The 11343-nt window shown below is 48.0% G+C and overlaps 1 protein-coding gene across 1 annotated transcript in view; it reads left to right on the top strand.

The window, feature by feature from the left end:
* The window catches only part of UBR4 (ubiquitin protein ligase E3 component n-recognin 4), a gene marked incomplete at its 5' end in the record, with an annotated part of 72044 nt that overhangs the window by 49404 nt on the left and 11297 nt on the right, over nucleotides 1-11343 (top strand). The window contains 17 exons of the mRNA XM_010137285.1: nucleotides 31-115; nucleotides 511-638; nucleotides 1367-1496; nucleotides 1962-2119; nucleotides 2357-2466; nucleotides 3010-3151; nucleotides 3896-3977; nucleotides 4965-5138; nucleotides 5569-5690; nucleotides 5908-6105; nucleotides 6217-6297; nucleotides 8685-8772; nucleotides 9159-9286; nucleotides 9713-9820; nucleotides 9930-10049; nucleotides 10751-10941; nucleotides 11288-11342. Of these exons, the coding sequence (XP_010135587.1) occupies nucleotides 31-115; nucleotides 511-638; nucleotides 1367-1496; nucleotides 1962-2119; nucleotides 2357-2466; nucleotides 3010-3151; nucleotides 3896-3977; nucleotides 4965-5138; nucleotides 5569-5690; nucleotides 5908-6105; nucleotides 6217-6297; nucleotides 8685-8772; nucleotides 9159-9286; nucleotides 9713-9820; nucleotides 9930-10049; nucleotides 10751-10941; nucleotides 11288-11342 (2100 nt within the window). The remainder of the gene's footprint in view (nucleotides 1-30; nucleotides 116-510; nucleotides 639-1366; nucleotides 1497-1961; nucleotides 2120-2356; nucleotides 2467-3009; nucleotides 3152-3895; nucleotides 3978-4964; nucleotides 5139-5568; nucleotides 5691-5907; nucleotides 6106-6216; nucleotides 6298-8684; nucleotides 8773-9158; nucleotides 9287-9712; nucleotides 9821-9929; nucleotides 10050-10750; nucleotides 10942-11287; nucleotide 11343) is intronic.

Genomic DNA, 11343 nt, shown 5'->3' with positions numbered 1-11343 from the left:
CAAGCCTTTGAACATGTGTCTGTGTTACAGGCTAGCAGCCTCCAGTACGAAATGTTGCTGCTAACGGATTCCATCTCGAAGGAGGACAGCTGCTGGGAGCTCCGGCTGCGCTGCGGTGAGTGCAGACAGCTCGTGCGAAAGCTGTGTTTTAAAGTGCTCTGCTCTGTGCACTGTAGAAAGGCTTCAAGGAAGGAAACCGATACCGACTCAGCTTGCAATTCAGGTTACAAACGGAGTGAGCACCGGATAGCTCTGTCTTGGGGCAGTGTGTTTCCTGAGACAGGAGTGCTGAGAAGTAGCAGGACAGAGGTGTAGTGGGAAGGATGGCCAGACGCGCGCTGTAATAGGAAAGAATTGCTTTCCCTCTGTGCTCCATGAGAACGTGATTGTTTTGCTTGAGGGTGTGAGGTCTTGCCTAATTCCAAACGCTTTTAATGTGCTGCATGGAGCTGTAGACGCGTCCTATCTGCAGATCTGACAGTGGAATGAAAACCGATGTCTATCTTTCAGCTCTCAGCCTCTTTCTGATGGCAGTGAACATTAAGACTCCAGTGGTTGTTGAAAACATCACCCTCATGTGCCTGCGCATTCTTCAAAAGCTGATCAAGCCACCTGCTCCAACCAGCAAGAAAAACAAGGTACTGCCTTAGACAGATGCTGAGCAAAGCATCTGAAAATCTGCTGATTAAAGTCTGGCCAATCTTCGTGATTAATAACTTTGGGAGGAAGGCAGGGCTTGCTTTTCCTGGTCATGAGTTACTGGGGAGGCACAAGTCCTGCGACTGTTGTCTTTGCAGGCTGTAAGTTACAGGTAACCCTTTCCATTTTTTACTGTTCTTCGGTAGCTTTGACCGCTAGTTCAAAAGAGGGCTTTGTGTGCTTCCCCTCAAACTTGAGGCGTGGGGAAAGAGCTACTTCAAAGCCCCAGCGTGGTTATTTTGGGCAGCCTTTTGGTGCTTTCGGCAGCTTTGTAGAATCCCGTACCTAAAAGGTGTAGAATCTCGTGCTTTTGACTCAGATTTTAAACACGGAGCCACAATTCTGATAAAAACGGTATTGATTTGCTGCTGCTCGACTCCTTGATCGTAATTTCAGGTTAAGGCGGAAGGTGTGCTGCTGCTTTGATCTAGCTGTCTCATAGTCACAGACGGGTGTCAAAGCTGGGTCTGCCGGTATTTCAGTAGTAACTGGAATGAGGTGTCTCTCGTGGTTCATCACGAACAGAAACTGTATACTCCGCTCTTGTCCAAGAGCTGCATTTACCTACTCGCAGAGCAGACACTACCAGTGATTCACCTACAGGAGTTACTCTGAAAGGAAAAATCTGCAGCTTTCCAAAGAGTCACAGAGCTTTTTTGTCTGTTAGGATGTGCCTGTGGATGCTCTCACCACTGTGAAGCCTTACAGCAATGAAATCCATGCACAAGCTCAGCTGTGGCTCAAGAGAGACCCCAAAGCATCGTATGAAGCTTGGAAAAAGTGCCTCCCTGCCAGAGGTAGTCCCGTGCTTTTAACTCTGTGTGATTTTGCAAAGGAACGTGTACGTCCTTCCAGGCTTACATAAGGAATGTCCTTCTGCAGAGTTGTGTTTGCTTCTGTCCTGTGACATCCTCACACATAGCTGTGCAGTTGTTAGAGATTGTTTGACTTTTCCAGGCTCAAACCCTGAGCAGGAAATGCCTGTGCCTGTAGACAATCAGGGGAATGTGAAAAACGAAACTTGTTGCTTGTCTAAAATGATACCAGCCAACTGAAAAGCTGTTGGAAGTCCCTGGGGGGCTGCAGGATTTGCATCTGGCTTGGAAGTGAACGTAGCTTCACGCAGAAGTGAAAATGGCAACAAGAACAACTCAGCTTCTCAGCGGGAGTTTGGAGAGTTGCAGTATGAATTAAAAAACACAATGGCAGTTTGCGGTGAATAGCTGCCTGACGGTTCCCCTGAGCTCTGTTCAATGTTGCAGGTATAGATGCCAACGGGAAGTCTCCCAGCAAAGCCGAGCTTCACCAGCTCTACTTGTCAGAAAAATATGTCTGGAAATGGAAACAGTTCATGAGTGGCCGTGGGAAGAGAACTTGCCCTCTGGATCTCAAGCTGGGGCACAACAACTGGCTGCGACAGGTAAATGTGGGTGAAAACTCCCGTGGGCTGCGCTGGGCAGAGTTCACAGGTTCTTGGTAGTTTGCCGCGTTTATGCGCGCTGCAGACAATAGGAGCCCTGCTGTTTGGGGACAGTGTAAGTGACTGTGTCCAAGTCAGGTCTGCAGCTTTGTTCCTTAAAAACACCGTGTCTTTTTCTGAGATGTCACTAGTTTATCTGTGCACATCGATTGATACTGTCTCCTGCTCTCCCCTTAGGTGCTGTTTACTCCTGCCACTCAAGCCGCGAGACAAGCTGCGTGTACCATCGTGGAAGCTCTGGCTACCATCCCCAGCCGCAAGCAGCAGGTCCTTGACCTCCTGACGAGGTACTGCCGTGTTGCCACACTTAGCAGCTTCCAGGATTATTCTTCTTTAATTCCCATGAGAACCATTCCCCTCTTCCAACTTTTCTCACACTTCTCCCTTGCATACCTCCGGGTCACAGGTCTTTTGGGGCTGGATTCTGAAACACAATTAGCTGCATTGTTGTAGATTTAGGGAGACCTTTTTTTTTTTTTCTGCCTGGCAGTAGGCTACCGCAGCTCTGTACTTTTTCCAGAGGTAAGCAAATGGTGTCCAGCTGTCTGGGCGACAATTCCCCTGCTTCTGAAACGGCAAAGTAATAGGGTGAACTCTCTTCCAACACCTGTGACATAACTTACCCGAACCGACACTAGTTGGGGAACTCCTTTTTGGGACAAAATACCACTTTAGCCCTCGAGTAATGCAGAGTAGTTATGCTGTTAGCTAGGAGGACAACAGGGAGGAGAGATTTCTGGAGGCTTTTTCTTTCTTTCCACAGTGTCCTTAAGCTGTGAATACCTCTTGTTGCTGTGAAGTGGTTGTCAGCTTGTGTTTCTCTTCACTAGCTACCTGGATGAGCTGAGCGTTGCCGGTGAGTGTGCTGCCGAGTACCTGGCGCTGTACCAGAAGCTCATCAAACCGGCCCACTGGAAGGTCTACCTGGCAGCCCGGGGGGTTCTGCCCTACATTGGCAGCCTCATCACTAAGGTATGGACTTGTATGAAGGAACTACAGAAAGCTTGGCCCTGACCTGTCAGTCGGGCTTTTTTGCTTTGAAATCTTCATCTCTTCATTCGGTGTCCTGCTGCTGCCCCTTGCCAGGGTTAGGAAGGTCACAGTCCTGTGCTGTCACCTCTGAACAGAAAGAGCTCCGGTAGTCTGAGCCCCAGCCGCAGCATTCCTCAGCACTAACGGGCTGGTGCACGTTAATTAACTGCTCCGGGGGCAGCCGTGCTCAGGGGTATAAATATTCTACACTGACTTGGCACCAGGTCCGGGCTGGAGGCTCTCTTGGCTGCCAGGCCGGACGCTGAAAGCCCTTAATGGCAAGGAAGGATTAGGTGAGCTGCCATTCCAAGAGCATAAATCCCAGCCCGGTAGAGAAGCGCCACGTTAAGTTGCCGTCTTCAGAGCGTGAAGAGTTTTCTGTGGCGATCTCTGGTGCGCTTCAAAGAGGCAGGTGACACCCTCTGTGTTAGTGGTGGCCTTGAGTCCATCCTGGAGGGCCACTAGAGCAAAGCAGTGCCAGTAGGTGGGTAGGGGAGGAAAATAACAATGTGGGGTAGATTTTCTCTCGTCTCCCCTTCCCTCCCCACTGCTGCTGTTCTGGTTTCTCTGTGGCTGGCTCTGTTTCTGCGCTGTGTTCCTTTGCACCCTGTGCTAGACACTTGCCAGCTCGTCAGTATTGGTGCTGCAGTTTCTTTTCCTAATGGGCTTGTTAATTATTTTCAGGAAATAGCTCGTTTACTTGCCTTGGAGGAAGCAACACTCAGCACTGATTTGCAGCAGGGATATGCCTTGAAGAGTCTCACAGGTATTTGGTGGCATCAGCATGAGTCCTGTAGTAGGATTAGAGATGGGGTGATCGTTATTCTGGAACAGCCTGTAGCAGAATTTCAAAGCGATGCGATTTGTTGTTTTGCAACTGTCAGCATTAGATTTTTGCCATCAATTGAGCACTTAACACCTAAATACATTTTTTCCCCCATATTTTTTGTGGTCAGTGTGAGTTTTTAGTAATTTGATCCGTAGTAATGTTTCATGAACAAACTTCATTATATCTCTTTTTTTTTCCTCCATTTTTAAATTACTTGTATTGTACAGAATAATTCCTGGGGTCATTGCAAGCCCTGCCGGTTTAGCCCTTCCTGTTGTTTCCTACCTATTTATTCCATGGTAGCAAGTCTCCTAGGTATGTGTTTTCACAAAACTTGGTGGAAATGGAAGTCAGTCATTAGCTGGGATGTTCTTTTCTGCATCCTCTTCCACGTTGTTCAAAAATTAGTGGACTAATTCATAAAGCCTGGCTTCTTGCAAGAAAAAGCCTATTGATAATTACGTCATGGGAAAGAATCCAAGCGTTTGCTGATCTTCTGTTCATTATAGGAGATACCAGTTTGGTGGTGTCACTGATAAGGCACGTACTGCACTTGCTGTCGCATCAGCAGAGCTGGCTTAAGTGTTAGAAGGGGAGCAGTCACCTGCTTTTGAAATATCAAAAGAAAATGTATAAAATATCCAGAAGTGTAGGACCAAGTGCTTAGAAAGCTCTATAAACCCTTTCCTCATTCCCTCACCATGATCCCATGTGGTGTAACTCACAAAGCAGGTGATGTAACTCTCCAGCCAGGGGTTTTGCCTCCAACCATTCAGTTCACTCCAACCACAGACCGACAACGGGAGCTGTAACAAACCATTTCATTGTGCTGCTTTGGTGATACTGCGCCCTGTTTGCTGGCCACGGGAAATTCAGAGCGAACAAATCTCCCTCCCGCTTCCTGAGTATCTCATTGCTTTCCAGGTCTTCTCTCGTCCTTCGTGGAGGTAGAGTCCATCAAGCGGCACTTCAAAAGCCGCCTGGTGGGCACAGTCCTGAATGGTTACCTGTGTTTGAGGAAGTTAGTGGTCCAGAGAACAAAGCTGATCGATGAAACTCAGGACATGCTGCTGGAGATGCTGGAGGATATGACAACAGGTGAAAACACCTCAGTTCCGTAAATCCAGAGTTTGGGTCAACCAAGGTGGAAAAACAGACCGTTACAGCCACACAAAGAACTTCCTTCCCGAACAGCTGCTGTAGTGAGGGGATTTTTTATGGCTTGGACCTTCCCGTATTTGCTCTTGGTGCAGAAAAAGTAAATAACGTTCCTGGAGTCATCTCTTATTTTCCAGGAATTTAAACCTCCTCTTTATGGGATTGCTTTACTGCAGCCCAAGCATGCAAAGGGTTTTCCTAGTGACCATACCAATAAACAGCCTTTCATCTTTTAAGTAGTGGGTGTGCAGAAAAAGCAGGCACCAAAGCGTGGTGCTTAGTGCAGACGGGTTTATTGCGTGTGCTGAGTCAAAATGGAACCTGTAAAATCGACTGCTGTGTCTCTTTTAACACTTCTGGGTTTTGGCAGGCACAGAATCCGAAACCAAAGCGTTCATGGCGGTGTGTATAGAGACGGCGAAACGTTACAGCCTGGACGACTACAGGACTCCAGTCTTCATCTTTGAGAGGCTTTGCAGTATTATCTATCCTGTAAGTACAGCGATGGCTGCAGCGTCACTCACCAAATTGTTCTTAAATAGATACCATGGCTTGTATTTTGGCAAAAAAATAAATGTGTGGCAGTGTACAGCAGGATGCAGCAGTGATGAAAGCACCGAGGGTTTAGGGACAACCTGTCACTGCCATAAAAATTCAGGAATGGGAGTGTGGTTAGAGGCAACCTTAACTCTGCGCTGCTGTTCTTTAGGAGGAGAACGAAGTGACCGAGTTCTTTGTAACTCTGGAGAAAGATCCCCAGCAGGAGGACTTCTTACAGGGCAGAATGCCCGGAAACCCCTACAGCAGTAACGAGCCTGGCATCGGGCCGCTCATGAGGGACATCAAGAACAAAATCTGTCAGGACTGCGACCTGGTAGCGCTGCTGGAGGATGACAGCGGAATGGAGGTGGGGATGGACACGCGTGGATTTTTTGCACAGATCTGTGGGGACGCTGGTGATGGCTGGCGTGGTGATGCAACCTGAGCTTGTTCCTGACTTTTAATTTCTCCCTTTCAGCTTTTGGTGAACAATAAGATCATCAGTTTGGACCTGCCAGTGGCTGAGGTCTACAAGAAGGTGTGGTGTCCCACTAATGAGGTACGTCACCTTTATGTACGTTAACAGCACAAAGCACCTATCCTTGATACTAACAAAAACATGAAAAGAGAAGAAAAACACCACACAAGTCAGGATTTATTTTCTGGCGTATCGTGCTCAGCACCTTTTTGTGCTCGCTTAGGATAGACTGTTACTCTGCTCTGACTTCAGAGATTTAAAAGCACGTAATGCTCACCCAGGTGTGCGTGGTGACCTTTGCTGTGCAGCGTTGCAAATACACGAGCTGTCTTCCTTTGGAACAAACTTTCTTACATTCCTTTTGGGAAGGAGCTGAACTTTGTGTCACCGCCTTTCAAAGCGCATTTCACACTCCATCTGCATGTGACAGTTTAACGCGTGTGTACAGATAGAGACACCAGATTGTTCCAACAATCTGCGCTTCAGACGTGAACCCAAGTTATTTATGCACTGAGAGCATTCAGCGTTCCTCCGAGTGCCTTTGCACTTCGGCTTTTGTACTTTTCCTGTAGGGATCTCGAGAACGTGACATTTCATCCTCCCAGTTTGCTCTTAGTGGTGCTTAGTACCTGTTCTTCAGTTGAAGAAATGGAGACAACAGTCTTAAGGGACTTGTCCACCATGTCACAGGAGCTTGTTCTGGAGGGGGATGCGGTCTAGAACAAGCTCTTCCCTTCCTTTTCTTGTAGCCACTAAAATAAACTCCATCAGACTAAATTTTTCCCATCATGAATATCTTTGGAAGCGCTGCTAGTGGCACTTGACATCATAAAGGAAAACCTATATGCTCAACCTTTCCTGTTGATTCCTCAGTTCCTCTTGGGCTGCGCCTTTGAAACCTCAGGTTCCCGAAACCATTTCTTTGCTGTGCTTGTGGGGGAGAGTTAGAACAAAATGCCTGTTTCAGAGTTATGACATGGGGGGTGGTTCTCATCAAGCTTTATTGAAGTAAAAACACCTTTACTGCAAAACCAAGCCCAGAGCTAGGTGCTGGTGATAATTTTTAGGTAAGGTGCACCTTGGACAGGGAAGCGAGGTGCTGGTCTCAATCTGTGAACTCCGGTTTGAACTCAGACGACGTTACCGAGGGAACTGACCCCGCGTGCTGCCCCAGCTGCCTGCGCACAGCGGCAGGGGAAGGTGCACCTTGGACAGGGAAGCGAGGTGCTGGTCTCAATCTGTGAACTCCGGTTTGAACTCAGACGACGTTACCGAGGGAACTGACCCCGCGTGCAGGGTGCCTTGCCGCGAGCTGCTGAGCCGTAGCCGACGCGCGGCTCTCCCAGGATGCAGCGCTGGCGGTGAAAAGCAGGGTTTGCTCAGCATTACTGGCGACGAACAGCTTTCATCTGTCTCCCTTTGTGTGCACCTCCGCAAAGCGCTTCTGGAGCTGCAGCTCACGTTCCCCGGGAAATAGACAGGCGCACAAGAACGCAACCTCAGGCCCCTTTTTGTTTCCCTTGTCTCTCACTGGCTGTTTTTTGTTCATCTGCCATTTTACCAGGGCCCCTGTGGTGTTAATTGCTGGTCTCTAGCGTGGCCTTTGAGCAGCTCTTCCCCCCGGGGCTTTCCCTGTGCTTATGTATTTGCTGTGACATTAAGCACTGCTTATTCCACATTAGGCTTAGCGCGCTCTCTGACAGGTTTTCTCTCGCAAGGTCTCCTGCTCCCAAATCTGGGATTTTTCTTTTCTGCTTTTTATTCAGACCTGTGGATTAAAGTGGAAAGTTTAGTGATATGCTGTCAGTATTTCCAGCTGGAAGCACATCTGGAAAACTAGCCCTTTCCCAGGGTAAAAGCACACCTTGTGCTTCAGTGGGTTTGACCATATCAATTTAGTCATATACTGTCTTACTGAAAGCTCATTAAATTGCCTTTTACTCCTCCTCGTCCTTTTTCCATCACTGCAGATCTTATCTGTTTGAAAGCACTCATCCCATTAGCCCCTCCCGCTTCTCTTCCTGGGCTGTGCCTGCTCCCCGGATTTCAGGTAGGCTGTGAGGAGAAGGCTGCCGTGGAAACCAGGCGTTACCCTACAGACGGACACATTTGCCTTGGCTAGGTCTTTTGCTGGTGCTAAAGGAAACTCTTGGAGGAGGTGTGAGGAGGAAGAGACACTGTTTACTTCCAGCCTGTCCATCTAACGGGCAATGCCAGGAAAAGCTGGACAGACCAGTAGATGATGTTTTTGCAGGTGGTGGCTTTACTGTTGTTTTTTAATTCATCTCAGTAAGGGGAGAACGAGGGAGTGAAAGATTTCGCCGTGTTACCATCTGCAGCCAGAACAGCCTGAAGGAGAACTGAGGCTGGGGTGTCTGTTAGACACCGTAACGAGACCCGAGCTGTAAAACCGGGCTGTGTACGAGTGTCCACAGAGGTGTGGGTCATGTAATGCTCTCCTCTTGCAGGGGGAGCCGATGAGGATCATCTACCGCATGCGAGGGTTACTAGGAGATGCAACCGAGGAATTCATCGAGTCTCTCGACTCCACTACTGGTAACGCATTTGTCTTCTGCAAGCTGGGATTAGATTTGAAATCTTAGGTTCGCTGCAGAGCAATGACACTATTATCCCTACAGCAGTGAGCTTAGAGTTGATTGACATTGCTTTTACTACGTTTACCTGCTTCACCTAGAGTGGAGGAGGATTTTGACAACCCTTTAAGTCTGTACTTTAGATGTGAACGCTTGAATGGCACAGGGACCGTTCTGCCTGGCCCTTCTTCATGCTCCTGCTCATAATTCTTTTCAAATTTGATACAGCTGAAGTGACTTGAACTGCTGGTAAATGTGTCCTCCTCTACTCTCCATTTTGCTTCTCTGTTTTGTCCCTGCACGAGTTTGTCATGTTGTGGCAGTTCACAATCTGTGTCTGTCCTGTAGATGAAGAGGAGGACGAGGAAGAAGTTTACAAGATGGCAGGTGTCATGGCCCAGTGTGGAGGCTTGGAGTGCATGCTCAACAGACTGACGGGAATCAAGGACTTCAAACAGGGCCGGCACCTCTTAACCGTGAGTCTCAGCTTCTGCTCTTTGAGGTCACGAGTTCTGTGCTGGAAAAATGCCACAACCGTTAGTGAAGCATCTGCCCCATGCTGCAGCTTAGCTGTTGGAGCAGAGGTTTCAACTCACCGATTCATGAAAAGCTGAGAAATTCCTTCCTTCCCTCTCCTGTCCGTCTTGGTTAACAATTCTTTACAAAGACTTTGAAATGTGTAGAGGCTGGAGAGCTGGGAAGACCAAATCTGTCTTGATAGAGTGATTCTTTTCTGCCTTGGCCTTACTTGAGAACGAGAGCTGTCCTAAGGTGAATACTGGTCTAAAAATCAGGCCTGTACTTTACCCCACAAGTCTGGAAACCAGCTCTGTTATCGGGTGCTTTTGGTTTCAGCAAAACCCTCCCACTCATTTTGAAGGTGGATCCCCTGTGTTTTGTAGGTGCTGCTAAAGCTGTTCAGTTACTGTGTGAAGGTGAAAATAAATCGTCAGCAGCTGGTCAAGCCGGAGATGAACACTTTGAATGTCATGTTGGGAACTCTCAACTTGGTAAGGACAGCCTGGACGTTCATAAATGCGGTGTTAGTGAGTGGGGAGCGCGTGGGTCAGGTAAACCAGTTACTGCTGGCGGTACAATAACTGCTGCCATCTTCTCCAGGCTCTGGTGGCTGAGCAGGAAAGTAAGGACAGCGGGGGAGCAGCCGTGGCAGAGCAAGTGCTGAGTATAATGGAGATCATCCTGGATGAGTCCAACGCAGAACCTCTGAGTGAGGACAAGGTGAGTGCCTGGGGCTCGGGACATGAATGGAAATGTTGACTGGGATTTAAGGCTTGCAAATACTCCAGTGGTGCTGAGCTTCAGGAGCTGTAGAGGAGTGTGAAACGGGAGTCTAACCCTTGTTATGCTTGCTGGCGTGTCTTAGCAGGCCATGGAGGTAGGGCAAGAGGAGTGCCCTGAACCAAAAGCACAGCAAGGCTTCTTTTGGATGATTCTTGCGCAGCCGGGATGGGGGTTATTAGGCACTGCTTGGATCCCTTCCATGCTGCTTTGGGCCACAGGCCAGTGAGAGACAAGAAAAGACACAGCTCTGCCTTGGTTTTTTTGAGTGTTTTCGAACATGTTGAAAACATGATTGATTTTCCAGCTAATTGAGGACAAAAGCAGTATCTCAACTACACTGAGAATGAAAAGAGTTTCTTGGTCGTCTCTTGAAAGTGTTGGTGTGTAGGAATCTGGCGTCCTTTGGGCTAGAATTATTAGATCTTCTTGACTAGAAAATTCTTGATCAGTGAGTGGAAGAAGTCAGCTGTCAGCTAGAGGAGTTGTTCCAGCCATCCCACGAGACATTTGGGAACGAGGCAGGCTTTGTTCTTCATCAGGGGCTGGACCGGAGTAGTCTGCCAGTTACTAGAGCGAGGCTGTTCTTGAACCTTGCAGATTTATTGCTGAACGTAAATCATGCTCTTCTTCCTCTGCAGGGTAACCTCCTCCTGACCGGTGACAAAGATCAGCTGGTAATGCTGCTCGATCAGATTAACAGCACTTTTGTCCGTTCCAATCTCAGCGTCTTGCAAGGCCTGTTACGCATCATTCCTTACCTGTCCTTCGGGGAGATGGAGAAAATGCAGATCCTGGTTGATCGATTCAAGCCGTACTGTAACTTCGATAAGTACGTTGTCATATTCCAACTAAAAGCACATGAAGCGAGTTGTCCTGACAAGTCTATACCTTTCTTCTCTCGCTGCTGCTTACTTCAATGTAATGCAAATCTTCAGGGATTCCTGGCGCATAAGCTTAATTTCCTATTTCGCTGCTAAGCCATTTTTAAAAGAAATGTGTGTGTGTGTGCAGCTCAAGAAATAGGGCTTTAGAGCATATTCTGAGGTGACACGGGTCTGAGTAGCTATTCTGAGCCTCTGAGCTGCAGTAGGTACGTGCAGTCAGCGATAATGTAGTGAGAATTACAGGCAGATTTTTGGAGAGCCTCCAAGTTACCATGTCTTCTCTTTGTTCAGGTATGATGAGGAACACAGTGGAGATGATAAAGTTTTCCTCGACTGCTTCTGTAAAA

This window comes from Buceros rhinoceros, unplaced genomic scaffold, assembly GCF_000710305.1.
Source record: "Buceros rhinoceros silvestris isolate BGI_N320 unplaced genomic scaffold, ASM71030v1 scaffold12860, whole genome shotgun sequence".
NCBI lineage: Eukaryota > Metazoa > Chordata > Aves > Bucerotiformes > Bucerotidae > Buceros > Buceros rhinoceros.
Note: the sequence above shows the minus strand (reverse complement) of the source record. Positions and strands in the feature narration are given on the sequence as shown.